Genomic DNA, 18,997 nt, shown 5'->3' with positions numbered 1-18,997 from the left:
TACATCGTGGGTAAGAGCTTGTTCTAAGAAATAAGGCACCTCTTCAACCCAAACAGAAAAATTAGCAATGCCTAAAGCATGTCTTCTCACTCTTTTTGCTATGTGGACTTCTCACACGTGGGTCGTAGAGGCAAATCAGGAATATTATTGGAAGGTTCACAACCATGCCAATATACAACTCATATGCATTAAAATTTATATTATAGCAAGTAATAACAAAACAAAAAAAAAAAAAAAAACCAAAAAATGACTCTTTTATGGAAGAAAAGTTGTTTAGATTTTATTGGTTCTTCAAAGAATTGCATCTCTTATATAGTAAAATAGAAATGCACAAAGACAAGCCAGTAGATAAGAACTAAAGAAAAAAAAGATTAAGTAATGCATATAGATACTAGATTGAAATAGAAAAAAACAGAAAGATTAGTTGTTATGATATTTCATTATTTCACATAAATTAACTGCTTTTTATGTCATATCACATAGGCGGACACATTTTAAGTTTTTAAAAAAATAGGATAGTATCTCCTGCGTCTGCCCTATAAAACATTTCTTACTGACATATGAGACTCATATGTTAGTGAGAGAAATGTTGTATAAGTTGGGCTCATTTTCTCCTAAAAAAAACAAAAATCAAATGAGTCTAAAAATAGGCAAATAATTAGCATACTCCCAAAGTCCCAATAGCAATAAGGGAAATTGAAAACAGCTTCTATTGCTAATTTGCTATATTGGTCATTGGATTTAGTTTTAGGCTTTGCCTCTCTCACCCAAATCATTCTCAAATGATGCAATCTCAGCCGAGGCAGGCCACTTGAATGAACCGGCCTGCTTTATTGTGAGCTACACAGCAGGTCACTTAGCCCAATCAATCCCTATAATAATAAGCCCATTTATTTTTCTCCTTTTTTATTTTCAGAAAATACTCGGCTACTATTCCATGGGAAAAAAGGTTTTAGATTTAAGAGACTTTTAGAGCATTCACAATTGGCCTTGTGAATGGCATATGTAAGCAAATTTTAGCATTAAAGTACTAAAAGGCTCCAGCATTTGGCCTTGTATTGGTCTAGTATCCTAAAAAAATTTGCAATACTGCTATAGTACCATCGCAAATTTGCAATGGTATTGGAGCAACATTCTAAATCCAAAAATTATTATTTTATTCTACCTACCAAAATCTGCCTCCTCTCTCAACTGTCTCATTTTCTCTCTCTCTTCATAATATATATTTTCTATTATGTAGATGTATTATTTTATCGTGTAGATATATTATTTTAATGTATAATATGGTAAAATAAAAGTTGAGATGTTGAGTATATTGTAAAATGGTATTGTATAATTGATAAAATAGTTTTTTGAGATAGTAAAATAGAATAGGATGCTTCTCAAAAAAAAAAAAAAAAAAGAATAGGAAGAAATTATTGCATTGAAATGCTTAATAATGATTGAGCAACCAAAATTATTGGATTTTTCTTTCTTTGGGACTCTTGGAATATATGTCAAACTCTTTTTGGAGGTGACAATCATCACATAATTTCATCTGGATTGATGTGTGTATATTAACTAATTTTAAGACTTTGTGGGCTTGATTCGAATCTCTTGGTCAGTTTTGGTCTCCTAATCTATTGCTGAAGAAAAAGAGCTAAATAGAAAAGTATATAGAGAGTGACTACACTAACTAGTCATTACAACTCTAATCCTCTTCAATGAAAAGACTTACTAATAATTTAATACTATGTTTTGTAGTAGAATCAAGCACATGCAATTCTGCGGCTCAGCAATTTTGAACAGCATGTTACTTGGGAACAATTGGTAATCAACAAAGCTTCTGTTATCACTGAGATTTTGGGGGAATTGGAAATCAGAGAAGGGTCCAGTTAATGTGTGCCTTTAAGGACACACATTAAACCATTCATTTTTTGAAACATTTTCTGAAAAATTGAAAAAGTTGTCAATATTTTTTCAATTCCTAAAAAAAATATTTTAAAAAATAATTAATTATTATGTGCCCTTATGACACACATTAGCAAAACCCATCAAAGAAATAAGTGTAAAACACTAAAACTAAAGACGTGCAGTGGACGCTGGATTCATTATTAATTAAATGCATGGAATTGCTGGACGTGCTTTCTTGTGTCCAATGACTCCAATTATCTAACCCCACTTTTTAATTCCATAAATGATAAATGTATGACTCAATACTGTGGATAAGGCGAAAAAGTCAGTCAAGTGGACAAACCCAAGCCGTCAAGTGGACAAACCCAAGCCGTCAAGCTAAACTAACCCCAACAAAACTTAAAATTATTCATGAAATTACTTTTTTTTAAATGATGCTATAGAAAAAATGTTCTGTATATTTACAATGGAAAAGTTAATTAATGCTCTAATGGCATTAATTTATTTAAAAACCTTTTATGAAAAGAAAAAAAAAATTATGATTAATAAAACATAAAATGAAATAGAAAAAGTGATACGAAGGATTTATATTTAATTTTTTTAATAACTTTTTTTTTTATCTTTTTATATTTCTTATGAGAATGATATTAAAACTTTATTAAAATATAACTTATTAACAAATATGACATCTATTAACATGATCCATTTAGTATTTATCGTGTTAAATTATATTGTGAATAAGTTATTTAAAAAAGGCAAATTGTTAATAAGCATTAACTCAGTTCAGTTCCCAAAATATACGTATGCATATTTAATATATTGGCCACGGATAGGGACTTGACTCACTTGCGGGTTGACCGAACATGCCAAACCCTGTTGATGACTGAGTTTATTCTGCAACTAGCAATACCGTCAAAAGAGAAAGCTCGATTCAATGGACAGTGTGAATTACTTGAACCACAAAATAGAACTTGTCAACAACAAGAGGATCGCAACAGTTGCAAACTATTGTCAACTAATTAGTTGTTACTAATCAATTCGACCAACTCTCATATTGTCCATATTTGGGTTCGTTATCAAAAACAAATTTCCACCAACTTTCCTCTTGGTTTAGCACATGTTAGACTAAAAATTTTAGAAAGAGATTTTGGCCTATTGGGTTGGTTCCTTGGTATAGGAAGATCTTAGACATATGATAATTGTTTAATTATTATCAAATCAAGATACTGATTAATAATTTTGAGATTTAATCGTTTATTCTTTTTCTTTTCTAGAATGATTGTCACTTGTTCGATTACAAAAACCTTTCAATCTAACAAATTTAAAATAAAAATAATTAAAAAAAAAAAAAAAAGAAGAAGAAAAATTGAGTTGAATTGCTATCATCCTTTCTAATTATGCATTATCAATTTTGATAAGTATCCCACAAATTTGAAAAGTAATTAGCTTCTAGAAAGCATTTATTACGAAGGAATTGGCAACCAATGGAACTAGACACATTGGACAAAGAAAATTATTGTACTTCGAAATTGAAAGTTCGATGAAATTGCTTAGACGTGGTTAATGGTTTCAACAGGACCTGGGCATTTTTTACGACTCAGAAAGTGGGTCTCATGTACATGAATTAAGTGGATCAGCTCAACCCTATATGAGTTAAACCAACTCCAACCAAACTTAACATTATATATGCTCAATTTGACTTTTATTTTGACTTGGTAGTAGTTAATAATATTGCCAAAAGGTTGGTTTAGACACCAGAAAGCAAAAACCCAGGCATATTTTAAATATATTTTCGTACAATTTGGTCATTATTTGGTTAAATGTTCACCTAACAGGCTAACATGACAATAATTTTGGGTACATAAAAAAACAAACCAATAGGTATATTCCGGAAGATTACAAAAGAAAATTCAATCAAGGGTATATTATTATAAGCAATTTGTGAAATAAAAGAATATTAATAATAATCTAACATGTTAATGAGGTCTTCAATTTACCTAAAATTACGTTGAAGATGCAAATATTTAAAATAAAAAAATAATTAAAACAATTGGCAGTATGATCTCTAATTCTCATTTTGCGCCCCCAGAGAGTTAAACCCCATAATCATAAAATAAGCAAATAAATTATGATAAAACAGATGCAACTCTTTCAAAGAAAAGATAAGATAGAATAGCATTTAGCCTTTGTGATTTGAATATTCGATGATGCCTGAAGAAAATGTTAATTTTAGGCAAAAATAATAAAAAGGGGAATTTGGATTTTACAAGATGGATGTAGAATTATTAAGGGTCTGTTTGTTACTGTTATTTAAATAACAGTTTTTAGTGTTTAAACAATATTACACCTATTTTCACATATTTTTTCACTTACACGAATTTTCAAAAAATACAAATAACATTACTAGAAATCTTTTATCAAATGACCCTAATTCACCAGAAACCACGTAATTAGAGAGAGATTTGTTATTTAAAGTTTAATTCATTTGTATACTATATTTGTAATTCTGTAGTCAAGTTGAAGGCTCTATAATCGCAGATAATGACATTTGACGCTAGGAGGTGCATTAACAATGACTACCATTTATTTTGTAAACAAAATTTTACAAGATATATTTGTTTAATTTTGTAGTAGAATATATTTGTCGTTCCTATTTGTCTAAGAGCACCTATGATGGTATTCTTTATTTGGGTTTCCTTTAGTTTATAAATAGAATAGGATATTAGAACATAATAATATCCGCTTTATGATGATTAATTTTTATAATTGTATTAAGATAATAATAATTGATTTAATGTAAGCAAGATTTAAAGCCAAGTTTTTTATTTGACAATAAAAACTTTATAAATTTAGTTACTTTAGAACCTACTATTCTAACTTATAATACTAATGCTTCCACATGGGTGGCTCCTACTAAGCCTTGGAGTCCAAGTTTCCAACAATTTAAACCAATATCCTTCATTGTTTAATAGACCAAGTCATAGTTACAAATTTGCCAAAGATCAGAGCCTCTTTTATTTATTTGAGGGCATGAAAACGTGATCCTTTATCTTGGTTTATCCTTCGTTTTATTCCCAAGTAAAATATGAGTGAAACTAAAGGAAGAAACCTCAAATTGTTTAGAAGTGCTAAGAGAGGCAAATCATTCCATAAGATGCCCTTTGCTTCTTACTTTCTAATTGGTCTTCATATTTGCAACTTTATTTTTGGTTGGGAAATGATTCTTTATTTAAAGTAGATTTACTTTTTAGTTCATATTAAGTATTATAAAATTTTAAAAAATATAAAATACCATGTCATTTAAATTTGTTGACTAATCTTATTTTTAGATGAAAAAAGATGGCAAAAATTAGGAGATGAAAAGGAAAAATTGTTGAAATTGAATAAGACGGTGTTTTCCATATTTTGATTGCCCTAAAATAATGATTGATTACCTTTTTGTTGGATTACAATTTTAAAAAAATAAAATAAAATTGTTGGAACCGTTTAAACGAAATATGTATTAAAAACAAAAAGAAAAGGTTCGGTCAATCAAATTAAGACCTAAATGCAAGTACACCCTCTAGGGTTTGGGTTAAGTGTAAAAACACCCCATGTTGTTTTAGTTCTTTCTTATAACTCACTGAGATTTCTTTTATATCTGCCAAACTGACCAATGGAACTAACTTTTGTTAGCTTTTATAAGCGAAAAAATCACATGACCATTAAGTAACTAGTGACGTGAATCAATTGATGAGTCTTTTTAATACAGTCATGTGATAGCTACATGATTTTCTATCCATAAGAACTAACAAAAGTTAGTTTTATGGCCAATTTTGACGAATATAGAAACCTCCAAGAGTTATACAGAAGAATTGAAACTCCAATGAGTGTCATCATGTTTTTGCATTTTGACTTAAAGTTAAAATTGAGAAAATTTTAGAACTTCTACAGATATTAAAATTTTACCTATGCAATGATGCCAATGAATTTGTCAAACTTGAAAAGGTAGCTTCTTATACATTTCATATTTGAATTTGGGAAAAAAGCAGGAAGATCAACCTAATTTGATTTTTTTTTTTTTAGTATTTATATTTATTTATCATTATCATTAATTTTTTTTAGAAGATTATCATTATCATTAGATTGGTCTATTAAGCGTGTCAGTATTAAACTTAAGGCCAAAGACCTTAGGTCACTGATAAATAAATTTATTGATCTTTTTGTCATGCATGATGCTTTCATACTACTCAAATTCTCAGTAATTGACCACAGCCTAAGCCATGTCGTCATGGAGAGATGAACCAAGTTACGTGATACATTATTCTGATTATAAAATTTTTGCATCATTAGGCAAAAAATTGAAAAAATTAGGTCAAGGGTCTAAGCCCTCACAGATCCAATTCAAATTAAACTTTGCCTTCTTCCCAAGTAAAGATTTTTTTTTTTTTTTTTTTTTTTTGGGGGTTACAGAACGATTTCATTAACATCCATTAAGTAACAAAAACAAATACTAAAAGTCTAAAACCTATAAGTTAAATATTTGAGATTTACATATTAGCAAGGTCAAAGTCCTTACTTACTCAGTTCTCAAGACTTATGTTTTTATGAGGACTGGGAGATATAAATGGTAGACATATTTATTCCTAATTTTAAATTGAAGAGAGTGATTCTTGGATAAGATCACTAGAACCTATAATTAATAGGTTTGAGTAAACATTACAAAGTTCTAGTGTGGTGTAATGGATAAAGGCAGAAGTTCAAGCTTTCAAGAGGAAACTTTATACACATATGCACTTAGATTAAGCTAAAGTATAATTTCTATTTTATATCAAAAAAATAGGTTTAAATATACATTGAAATTGTATGGGAATTATTTCCTCTTAATCTTTTGCCTATATATTTATTTACTATTTTTTAGTTTGGTACAATTTCTTAAATGTTATATTTTACATTCCTCAATTTAATTTAACCATGAGCACTGAGCACAAATAATGTTGTCATTTTTATCAACAACAATTAAATTAATCATATGGTTTATTGATCTAATATAACCACATGATTAAATTTAATTGGAGAATCTAAATAAATCCTTAAAGAATTGTACTTGAGTTTTATTATATTTTAGTTTTAAATAAAAGTTTAATTTTATTTTATATATATATATATATATATATATTTGGGAAGAGACTAATTTGAATTTAAATGCCACCCAAAAAAATCCTTAAGTAATAAGTTGTTATTGATTTTAATATGAATTTACAACTTAAATTACTTTATTTGTCCACCCGTAACAATCAATAATAACCTTCCATTTAAGATTTATTTTGAAAATGTTGTGGACATAATATTTCTATTTCTGAAAATTGAATAACACTGCCTAGTTAGGCAAAAACAAAATCGAAGAAGATTTATCTCTAAAAACAAACAAGATTTATCTCCAAAATCAAAAGGTTAGGCTATTAGGTAAGGATTAGCACTTTGTTACCATTTGTTGGGTTTATGGGGACCAAATTCTCTCACATGGTTATTTGATTTCGATTTAAAAACTATTGTGGAATAGTAAGAGCCATTTTTATGGAACCAAACTACAACGTGGACCACGCATTGAAGACTTGGTCACCTGGGTACAAAATTCACAAATCAAACTCCAATTCCATCCCAACAGCTAAACCTTAACTCATAAATCCTTAATTTAAGTTCATAACCTAACCCATGCTGACCCCAAAAAAAAAAAAAATAAATAAAATAAACTAAACTAAACTAAGTTACTGTGAACTGATACAGGACTTCCAAAAGCAATGAGTCACGTGGAAAAAGTCGCCGCAATAGCTCACTCATCACAAGCAAAATGAGGACTCCCACACCGTATAACAAAATTTTCCATAAAATGACGAAAACACCCTTCACAGAACCCAACCGCCAAACGGTAAATTCGTTTTTTGAAGAATCCCGGAAAATCACACAACGTTGTTGCGTGTAAAATGACACAGAAGCGTACGTGGCAAGAAATCTTCAATAATAAGTATACTCTATTCTTTCTTTTTTTCTTTTTACCTTTAATAACTGCCCAATCTTTGTTTACTATAAATACTAGGAACTTTCTTTTTTCCTCTAATTCAAGCTTTCTTGCCAGTTTTTTTTGTTTTCCTTCTCAAATTCTCTCTCTCTCTCTCTTTCACCCCAAGAGAGAGACATTCGGTTCAAAGAATCACAGAGATCCTTCATCCAAAGGTACGAACTTCCATTTTTCCTTCTAATAAAGCATCTCTAATCACATATAACACGTTTGAATAACCTTTCATTTCAATATTTGTGAATGCTTTTTTTATACAGTAGTTTTCTTTTTTTCATAGGAGAGCAGTGTTCGAACTTTGAACCAGTCTACTGTATATGATCTTTGGTGGGTTTTAATCTTTCAGATACAAAAAAGGTCCAGTTTTGTAGTTTCTCTTTTGGTTTAGATAGAAGGTAATTAGTTCTGATCACAAACTTGTTTAAGTTTTTTACTAATGATGAATTCTTTTGTCTTTGTTCCATTATGTTCTTTGATGAATTTCTTTTGTCTCAAGTGAATTTGGTTAATCAAGACGGAATTTTTATTGCATGTTTTGCAGGAATTTTTGGCGGTTGTTAACGTATAAGGAATTGAAATGCTGGGAGATTTCATAACCAGATGTCTTGTGTAAGTTCTTGCTGCACTCATAGATGTTTATCTTAGATCTTGATTTTTGGAATTAGAATGTTTTTTTTTTTGTTTTTTTTTTTATTTTTGTGCTTTTTTACTTTTTGTGTACCAGGCTGATTCTGGGGTATGCATATCCTGCATTGGAGTGTTACAAAACGATGGAGAAGAACAGGGTCGATATTGAAGAACTCCGGTTTTGGTGTCAATATTGGTAACAAGCATTTTCTTCGCTTTAAAAAATAGAGGCTTTGTAATATAATACCATTTTTAGAGTGTTTTAATTGGTGGCCTTAAATGTGTTCTGATCCATGACCTTGAGGTTGAGATTGATAGAATTAATGGGTTGTAATTGTTTTTTCAAATTGAAGTCTTATCATTAGAAGACCTTCCCCAGTTCAGTTTGATCTCTTACAGGTTCATAGGAGAAATACAAATAAAATATAGGAATGTATTGCCGCCTAGAAACAAATTAGTAAATGGGTTAGGTGAAATGACCCACAATGTCCCAAGGTCAACATATTATCGAACCTATTAATGTCTCTGCCTTGTTGGTTGTTGCTTTCGGTTATTATCCAATGATAGCAAATTACTGTAAATGAAATAAAAACAAGACAGGGAAGGAATTTATGAGAGTTTACGAGCCGCAAGTCTTTTAGTTGGGCATCAGGATCATGTAATTAATTTTGATTTATGGCATAGCCGTGTAGTTTGGTAATCGGTACTAGATGATAGGTTGTATGTTATTGAAGAATGATACCTGAAACCCTTGAATTTTATGACCATCTCATCATTTCAGTACAAACTTCATCAATGTTTGTCTAAAAATATTGATCTAATAAGTCTTAAGTCTTCCCTCTAGTACTCGTATGCATTAGATGTCAACCAAACCCAATCTAATATTTTTTATTATGTTTTATAGCACATGAATTAAATCTCAATTTGTCATCAATTTTTGCAGGATCATTGTGGCTATGCTCACAATTCTTGAGAGGATTGGGGATATATTCATTTCATGGTATGTGTAGGTCTTTGTATGTATACAACAACAACAACAACGAGTATTTGACTATTTGTTTATATATGCACTGTTTATTTAACTGGAAATTTAATTTATGCTTATCTTTTTGTGAAGGGTGCCCATGTATGGTGAGCTGAAGCTGGCACTCTTTATCTATCTATGGTATCCCAAAACCAAGGTAAAAAAAGCAATAGTAGAAATCATAATTTCATATATCACCATGTTTGTGTCTGATTTACGAAACATTTTTTGTGCATCATGTAGGGAAGCGGCTATGTCTATGAAACCGTGTTGCGGCCTTTCGTGTCTAAGCGCGAACCAGACATTGACAGGAAGATGCAGGAGTGGAGGTTAAGGGCCTGGGATTTGGCCATTTTCTATTATCAAAACTGCTCCGAATTAGGACAGTCAGCATTCTTCCAAGTCGTTGAGTACTTGATGGGTCAGTCTGCAAGGTTCAAACACTCTCGCACAGAGGTAGGTTCTCTTATTCCATCTTGTCCCCTCATTCCCCTGTGCATATCTTCATTCCCCTGTGCATATTTTAACCAGGCTTAGTTCATGAGTCCCTAGAGCTTTATTAGCTTCCCACCCACATAATCAAAATCAGATCACACAGATTTATTGGTACGGAGATTAATGTAATAATTCCATGTCAAGGCCCCCCATTTCAAATTTTTGAATCTCGAACAATTTGAGGCAGAGGAAAAGAACATGATCAAATTATACTTATCAATAGAGAGAAGAAATGTTAGGAAATCTCTGTTCCTTTCCCTTGTACCCTTGTACTATAAAGATTCAGACAGTGCCTAATATCCCTTATCATTTTATTTTTGGTAAGTAACATGATAACATCCCTTTCTTCAATAAACAACATTCCAAATGCCTCTGGAAATGTCATCCATGAATTTGAAAAACCAAAGCTAGAATCTTTAACCTGTCGTTGCAGTACATTACTAGTAATTAGCATACTAAACAGACATGTGATCCTAAGATAGATACATATATAGGATGCATGAGATATCTTCTCAGTAAATAACTTATTACAATACTGGGAACATCTTGCTAATCACCCACATTCATTCAAAACATACAGAAATGTAAATTTAACAACAACAATGTATTCCTCCGATAGATAAGAATTACAATGATTCCCATTTGCATTACACATTTTAATTACATCACTCACAATAAGTGTTAGCACTCAAAACTCATAACCAAAAAACCTTTTTGCAGAAAAAGGGCGATAACAATAATTCAAGCACACAACATCCACCCCCAAATGTGCCAACATTCGATGGCACAGCCAACGGCAATGGCGAGAAGTGGCCTCCGATCCCAAGTGCCCCGCCATTGCCTGGCACCACAATAAACCGCAACGTGGCCGAGCCACCGAAATCCAACCTGATACAAGTCCTCCTCCACCAACAAAAGCAAAGAGATCAACAATTGGAGCCCGGCCGTGCCACCTCCCCTACTAGCCCAAGGCAACACCAAGCTGGCCTAAAGTTTAGGCGCTCAAAACCACACAATTGAGAAAGAGAGAGGCAAAAGCATTGTACAAATTTGTAACATATAAAAATATTTATACATATGTAAAAATTCAAATTCAATTCATTTCATTCTTTCCCTACCATTGTAACATACACACATTAATTACACATATTTCCTATGCTAAAAAAGCCTTGTACTTTACGACAAGTCGTTTTGTTTTCGTTTTATTTTTTCGTTTTGGGTCATTGAGACAATGAAAAAAGAAAAAAAGAAGTGTTTGGTTAAGAAAGAAAGGACCGTTATCTGCAGTCACAGGCGCGGAGTACCTGGTGGAGGAGATAGGAGAAGCCGGGAACGACGTGTCGTTTGAAGAAAGAGAGGAACGAGAGCCAGAGGCGGTGGAGGAAGTGTGGGCCGGAGGAGCCCGGCGAGGACGACATGGGCTGGAGGTAGGCCCAAGCGGCCTGCTTGACGAGGCGGTTGCGGATTGAGATCTCGTACCCGGACGACACGGCGGCGGCGGAGGCGGTGGTGGGGGAGCTCACGGCGGCCGAGACGGGGAGGATGTCTTTTAAGGAAGTGTAGGTTTCAGGAGGAGAGCACTTGAGCGAGAGTATCTCGTCGTAATCCAACGGCGGCGGACGCGATACGGTGCCGTTTTGGTGGTGGGGGAAGGTGTTGAAGCTTTGGAGCGGTTTCGTCGTTGTTGCGGCGGCGGCGGCGGCGGAGAAGGAGAGTCTTGTGGGGACAACTACGGAGGTGGCGATCGAGTGCCTGCGGCGGCGAGTTGATGATAGTTTCGATTGAGTTTGTTGCGGCGGCGAGGGCTGCGGTGGGTCTGAATTTGTGGCGGCGGGGTCGTCCATGGTTTTGAGTAAATTGTATAGAGATCTTCAGAGAGAGAGAGATTGAATTTTGTTGTGGCGAGATATTTTATAATGGATCGGTGTTGTGGTTAGGCTTTTTTTTTGGCTCCGGCGGCTTCCTATTTTGCAATAATTGTCCATGACTTTGACTGTGACTTTCAGTTTCTGTTTTATCTGCGATGAGTGTGTACCTTTTATCTCTCTGTTTTTTATTTTTAGATTCCTTATCTGCCTCTATTTCTGATCTTTTTTTTTTTTTTTTCTGATAATCCTTATCCACAATCGATATGACTTAGCTGATTAACACTTCATTCCCAACTATCAAATTAAAAAATCTTAAATATCAAATTAAAAAATCTTAAATATATTGTCATGTATTAATCTAAAGTGTTATAAATTGGGTAATGCCACTTTATACTTTATAGTTAATTTCTTTTTCTTTTTTACTCTCATCTAAGTATCAAATTGTTTATGTAATATGTTTAGATTTTATATAATTTCTTTGATTTTGATTTATGGTTTTTGTGTGATATGAAACAAATAGGATTGGATTTTGATGTAATGATAAGTACTTTTAATGTTCAAAGTTTGGAGTCAGACAACATCATAACACTATTTGCTTACCAATTTTTTCAAACCTCAGACAAGTAGAGGCCTATCTAGCTACTTATTACAATTATTTACGTGATAAGACACATTTGAATGAAATATTGTAGATGATTATTTTCAATTCATAAATTAAACATGTTATGATTATCTCATAGTCATGCTTAATATCAGAGTGACTATAACTAAAGGTATGAAGCCCATTAATTACAATAGTCATACTTATAATGTGGATGATGAAAAGATATATATAACGTCCAAAATAAATGATATTTGAGACTAATCAACATGATGGAAAATTTTTTGTCTCGTGAGTGGGTGATTTTTTTAGTCTTGCATTGACTAGGAAGTAGAGAAGGTTGGTTTGTATTCAATTTCTGATTTCTGGTGCTGTTGGTAATGGCATTATCGAGTATTGACTCCATGCCTACTTTATAAAAAAAATCGGTGACCCACTTCAAGTACTGAGTGATCACTATTGTTCGTTCAAAACATTAATGTTGTCACTTATAACCTTTTTTCTTTTTTTCTTTTTTTCTTTTTTTAATAAATGAAAGCTATTCACTTTATTTATCAATAATGTCAAGTTGATTATTCATATACTAGTGCTTTTTTTTGATAGGTAATAAGACTTTTATTAAAAAAAATTGAACATCATGTTCACGATGGTGAACACTTTGAACAATGAAACAAATACAAGAAGATCAAGAGCTAAAAGAAATAGAAGCTAAAAAATCAGCTACAACAGTACAATTCGTACACCCCCAAATACGAGCCCAAAGAAACAGAGTACGAAAAAGTAAACATTTTAGATGTTCTAAAGTTCTCGCCTTGTCTTCAGAAATGCGGGCATTACGTTCCTGCCATACTAACCACATTAAACATGCCGGGACCATGTTCCAAATGATATACTAGTGCTTGATGGATATCGATTACTATATTTGTGAAACGTTTGGATCAGTTCGAATAAAAAGATAGAATAGAGTACAAGAAAGTGGTGAAACTGCAGCAAATTAGGTTGGAGGTCAATTTTGACAAATCCACCATTGGATTATATTTTCTTTTTATATCTTTCTTGCTTGTAAAATTTTTCAAAAAATCAAAGATTAATAGCTATTTTATCAATCAAATATTTAAATTTCAAGTTTTTGTAGTTTAAAATTGTGCATTAAAAATAAGTTTACGAATCAAATAGTAAATAACATTCGATTTACATAAAACTTGACATTTGTGTTAAAAACTTAAAAAAAAACAAAACGTGTAATTCAACTGTTAGAATTTCAAAATTATAACCATATTAATTATTTTAGTGAGAATTATAATCTTAGATTACAATAAAATTTATAACCAAACTTTTTTCTATTTTATTTTTACCACTAAGCATCATGTGTGGTGTGAATTCTTCTCAACAAAAAAAGTTTCTTGCAAAATATTTACAGCAAACTTTCCATCACTTGTGTCCACGGTGGTAAATGGGTTGACAGAAATGTAACCTTTGAAAGTGTGATAGACAATAGAAAAGCCAGTGTTTCTATCCTTTTCTTGAAAGAGGCCCACACAGACCAAACCAAACAGTCACATACTTCCTCCATTGGGTACACATTTTCACGTGTGAGACATTATATATGTTTTATATTTATAACTTATTTTAGTGAGTATTAAACAAGTTTCTCTATCGGAATCCTGGTCCACTTCGATAATTTGGCGCTGTCTTAGTGCATGTCTCTTAAGCACATGCATAGAGTTGAGTTTATGCTCATTTGATTGAGTTTAATAGGTGCATTAATCTAATTTGCGAGCTGCTAGGTGACTTTTCTCAATTTGTTTGTATTAGGTAGTAGGTACCCCAATTCCCAATATATGCTCTGAACTTTATGTTCAACCAATCACAAATTGCCACGTATTTAACCTTTTGTTAAATTAAATTGAGAAGCCATTTCACATCTTATTAATTTAAACTAATCCGACAGGTTGTTGAGAACTGATTCACCAGAAAGTATATGGTCTTGTGTCCTTACTGTTCATGGAATAGAAGCATTAGCCTTTGGTTGTGTTTTGCTGACCAATATAGATTGTTTTTTATTTTATGGTCCAATTAACAAGGCCGTTAGGACATTTGTTAATTTATTAATGGACCATTTCAAAAAAAATTTGATACTACTTTCTTGAGAAATATAAAAAATTATTTAAAAAATCAGTTATTTTTTCATTTTTCATAAAAAGTTTCTAAAAATATTTTCTAAATCTACCCTTAAAATATTCGTTAACATTTCCCTTTTTTTTTATTGGTGTGGAGTCTCATGTTACTATATTCTTATACCTTAGGAGCACATAATAATTGTATCATGTTTTCGTTAACAATTTTCCTTTCTTTATTAGTGTAGAGTATCATGTTAGTAACATGATGTTACTATATTCTTGTATCTGAGGAGCATGTAATAATTGTACTATGTTTTGGAGGTATGATCTGAGAAATTATATGATCCTCATGGTAAACTATTTTATTTGTCCATCATTCCACTAAAAGAGTTCCACCTATTTAAAATTGTTGATTTAGTTTAACAAGTCATGTTTAAAATTTATTTTAATCATAAACTGACTAAACAATTTTAAATAGGTTGGAGTCTTTTTGTGGAATGATCAGTGAGGGCTCCAGGAATTTTTCTCAAGTTGTTCCTTAAAAAACATAAATTATACAATCTAATAAAAAAAGAAATTCATATATTGACAACAACAACAATAAAAAAAACACGAAAATACATAAAATTTACAATTGTCTTCTACGAGTTTTCATATTTTGAAATCGGTGCATGATAGTTTCATTATTAATGCTACAAACTACATCTCTTTCAATGTACACATTCAAGCAATCATTCATCCACTAAATGTAGAATAAATTATGGAGCAAAATTTAATTTTATTGGTATTAAAAAATAAAAAAAATAAAAAACCTGAGGTTGTTCCCAAATTTTTTTTGAAGGGTAGACAAATAAAAAATTTTAAATTATTATATATAAAAAAATTAAAAATTAAAGTCAAGTTGGTCTTGGGACCACCCTATCCTTAAGATAGCACCGCACCCCTAGAAATGTTGAACAAGTAATGTGATCCATCATGAGAATGGTATAATTTCTCATTGGATCCTTTCAAAGTGATTATTTTCCTTTCGTAGTTTCCGTAGATAAATTTGATAGCCCTAGAAACCTAGGATAATGTTTGTTCCTAACCCAATAGTTCGGTTATCCATTGAAGAGCCAAAAATAGACTATTACTTTACACATGATTATGCTCTCTATTTCACTGACTACTTGTACATTAAACACTTACATTTAAAACGTACTTCTTAACCAGGATACATGTTAGAGGTGCCAGCCAGATTGAAAGAGCTCTATTGAAGTCAAAGTAGATGTTGACTTCCCCAATTGCTGCTTCAATAAAATTTTGAACTTCATGCAACAGATGTTACTTCTTCCTCACGTTACAATTGACTGCTTTTAGTTGCAGCAGATAGAGAATCTGAGAACAGTTAAACCTAGTAATGCTTAACACCCTGGTAAATTCAAATTCCTCATGAAATTTGCATAAAAACCTACTCTCATGAATGCTTATAGATGTCATATTTACAGAAGACAATACCTTTTCAGTGAATGTGCGAAACACCTCCAATCCCATAGTTTTATCAAGTTCCTAACAAGTAACAACAGGATTTAGCTGACAGTCATCCATGCTCGCTCAATCAACAAGATTTTCAGAGAGAGAGAGAGAGAGAGAGAGTTTGAGTTTTGTTGTGGCGAGATATTATATAATGGGTCGGTGTTGTGGTTACTGTAGTGATGATGATGATGAGAAAAAACAGGCTTTTTTTGGCTCCGGCGGCTACCTATTTTGCTATTTTGCAATACTTGGAGTACATTGTCTATGACTATGACCATGAGTTTCAGTTTCATTTTTATCTGTGCTGAGTGTGCACCTTTGTCTCCCTGTTTTTTATTTTTAGATTCCTTATCTGCCTCTATTTCTGATCATTTGTTTTTTCTGATAATCCTTATCTGCCTCTATGACTTTGGAAATTTACTCAAACTAAAAAAAAAAAAAAAAAAAAAAAAAGCCAAGTTCACAATATTTTCACACTGAATTTACTACTGAAATTACTTTTTTACCAACCAGCAACCACTCATAACAACTTATCACCTAAGATTTATTGTGAAAAATAACATTGAAAAATAAAATTGTAGTAATAATACAAGAGCTTTGCAGTTTCATTGATTAACGCTTTCAAATATTTGTAAGGGAAGTATTTCAATTTAAATCATTCATTCCCACTTTCAAATTGTTTATGTAGTAGGCTTTAGATTTTATATAATTTCGTTGATTTTAATTTATGGTTTGTTTGTTATAAGAAAGGATTTTGGCCTACTGGCATGTGCCTTTTATCCAAATAATGACTTTTAATGTTCAAGTTTGGAATCCACTTTACGAAAATTAGAGATAACATCATAACTCCATTTGCTTACCAATTTTCTCAAACCTCACACAAGTGGAGCCTTATCTACTTATTACGATTATTTACATGATAAGACACATTTTAATAACATATTGTAGATGATTATTTTCAATTCATAAATTAGACATGTTATGATTATCATGCAAGACTCAAAAAATCACCCACTCACGAGACAAATTTTTTTCATTATGTTGAATAATCGCAAATATCATTTGTCTTGGCCGTTATATATGTATATATATATCTTTTCATCATCCACTTTATTAGTATGACTACTGTAATTAATGAGCTCATACCTTTAGTTCTTGTCACTCTGATATTAAGCATGAGTGCATTGACTAGGAAGTAGAAATGGTTGGTTTGAATTCAATTTCTGATTTCTGGTGCTGTAGGTAATGGCATTATCGAGTATTGACTCCATGCCTACTTTATAAAAAAAAATTGGTGACCCACTTCAAGTACTGAGTGATCACTATTGTTCGTTCAAAACATTGTCACCTATAACCTTTTTTTTTTTCTTTTTTCTTTTAATAAATGAAAGCTATTCACTTTATTTATCAATAATGTCAAGTTGATTATTCATATACTAGTGCTTGATGGATGTCGATTACTATATTTGTGAAACATTTGGATCAGTTCGAAAAAAAAAAGATAGAATAGAATACAAGAAAGTGGTGAAACTGCAACAAATTAGGTTGGAGGTCAATTTTAACAAATCCACCATTGGATTATATTTTCTTATATACTTATTGATTGTAAAATTTCTAAAAGATCAAAGATCAATAACTATATTATCAATCAAATATTTAAATTTCAAGTTTTTGTAGTTTAAAATTGTGCATTAAAAATTAGTTTATAAATCAAATAGTAAATAACATTCAATTTACACGAAACTTGACATGTGTGTTAAAAAAAAAAAAATGCAATTCAACCGTTAAAATTTCAAAATATATAGTCATGTTAATTTTTTTTAGTGAGAATTATAATCTTAGATTATAATAAAATTTATAGCCAAACTTTTTTCTAGTTCATTTTTACCACTAAGCATCATGTGATCTTGGTTATGAGTTTAATTCTTATTCAACCAAAAAAGTGTCTTGCAAAATATTTACAGCAAACTTTCCGTCACTTGTGTCCACAGTGGTAAATGGGTTAACCTTTGATAGTGTGATAGACAATAGAAAAGCCAGTGTTTCTATCCTTTTCTGGAAAGAGGCCAACACAGACCAAACCAAACAGTCATATACTTCCTCCATTTGGTACACATTTTCACGTGTGAGACATTATATGTGTTTTATATCTATAAGTTATTAGTGAGTATGAAGCAAGTTTCTCTATCGGAATCCTGGTCCACTTCGATAATTTGGCTCTATCTTAGTGCATGCATGTCTCTTAAGCACATGCATAAAGTTGAGTTTATGCTCATTTGGTTGAATTTAAAAGGTGCATTATCTAATTTGCGAGCTGCTAGGTGACTTTGCTCACTTTGTTTAGGTACCCCAATTCCCAATATATATATATATATATATATATATATATATATATCATCTTAACTTTATGTTCAACCAATCACAAAGTGCCACGTGTCTTGTCTTTTGTTAAATTAATTTGAGAAGCCATTTCACATCTGATTAATTTAAACTAATCCGACAGGTTGTTGAGAACTGATGCACCAAAAAGTATGGTCTTGTGTCCTTACTGTTCATGCAACAGAAGCATAGCCTTTGGTTGTGTTTTGCTGACCAACATGGATTGCTTTTTATTTATTTTATGTGTCCAATTAACAAATGCCATTTAGACATTTGCTAATGGACTATTTCAGAAAATTTTAATATCACTTTCATGAAAAATATAAGAAATTGTTAAAAAAATTAGTTACTTTTTTCTTTTTCTATAAAAAATTTCTAAAAATATTTTCTAAATCAATACCCTTAAAATATTCATTAATA

The 18,997-nt window shown here is 31.5% G+C and overlaps 2 protein-coding genes across 4 annotated transcripts; one reads left to right on the top strand and one right to left on the bottom strand.

The window, feature by feature from the left end:
• The first annotated feature begins 7,998 nt into the window (after positions 1-7,998).
• LOC115953840 (HVA22-like protein j) lies at positions 7,999-11,467 on the top strand. Of its 2 annotated transcripts, none has more exons than XM_031071651.1 (8): positions 7,999-8,106; positions 8,229-8,343; positions 8,490-8,557; positions 8,673-8,771; positions 9,519-9,575; positions 9,693-9,756; positions 9,843-10,055; positions 11,382-11,467. In XM_031071651.1, the coding sequence occupies exons 3-8, from the start codon at positions 8,526-8,528 to the stop codon at positions 11,412-11,414; spliced, it is 498 nt and encodes a 165-aa protein (XP_030927511.1). In that variant the 5' UTR covers positions 7,999-8,106; positions 8,229-8,343; positions 8,490-8,525; the 3' UTR covers positions 11,415-11,467. The 2 variants fall into 2 exon arrangements, with proteins under 2 accessions (XP_030927511.1, XP_030927510.1); XM_031071650.1 differs by lacking the exon at positions 11,382-11,467 and adding an exon at positions 10,815-11,279.
• On the bottom strand, positions 10,017-12,125 carry LOC115953841. Of its 2 annotated transcripts, none has more exons than XM_031071652.1 (2): positions 11,399-12,125; positions 10,017-10,111 (listed from the first exon to the last, which is right to left on the bottom strand). In XM_031071652.1, the coding sequence occupies exons 1-2, from the start codon at positions 11,936-11,938 to the stop codon at positions 10,022-10,024; spliced, it is 630 nt and encodes a 209-aa protein (XP_030927512.1). In that variant the 5' UTR covers positions 11,939-12,125; the 3' UTR covers positions 10,017-10,021. The 2 variants fall into 2 exon arrangements, with proteins under 2 accessions (XP_030927512.1, XP_030927513.1); XM_031071653.1 differs by lacking the exon at positions 10,017-10,111 and adding an exon at positions 10,986-11,076 and having other exon boundaries at positions 11,399-12,122.
• Between the last annotated feature and the right edge of the window lie 6,872 nt (positions 12,126-18,997).

This window comes from Quercus lobata, chromosome 7, assembly GCF_001633185.2.
Source record: "Quercus lobata isolate SW786 chromosome 7, ValleyOak3.0 Primary Assembly, whole genome shotgun sequence".
Lineage (NCBI taxonomy): Eukaryota > Viridiplantae > Streptophyta > Magnoliopsida > Fagales > Fagaceae > Quercus > Quercus lobata.
Note: the sequence above shows the minus strand (reverse complement) of the source record. Positions and strands in the feature narration are given on the sequence as shown.

Coding starts and splice junctions, on each gene's coding strand:
- LOC115953840 (XM_031071650.1), top strand. CDS start 8,526: ATGCTGGGAGATTTCATAACCAGATGTCTTGT. Junction 8,558..8,672: donor TTCATAACCAGATGTCTTGT/GTAAGTTCTTGC, acceptor TTTGTGTACCAG/GCTGATTCTGGGGTATGCAT. Junction 8,772..9,518: donor CGGTTTTGGTGTCAATATTG/GTAACAAGCATT, acceptor CAATTTTTGCAG/GATCATTGTGGCTATGCTCA.
- LOC115953841 (XM_031071652.1), bottom strand. CDS start 11,938: ATGGACGACCCCGCCGCCACAAATTCAGACCCACCGCAGCCCTCGCCG. Junction 10,112..11,398: donor TCTCCTATCTCCTCCACCAG/GTACTCCGCGCC, acceptor AAATATGCACAG/GGGAATGAAGATATGCACAG.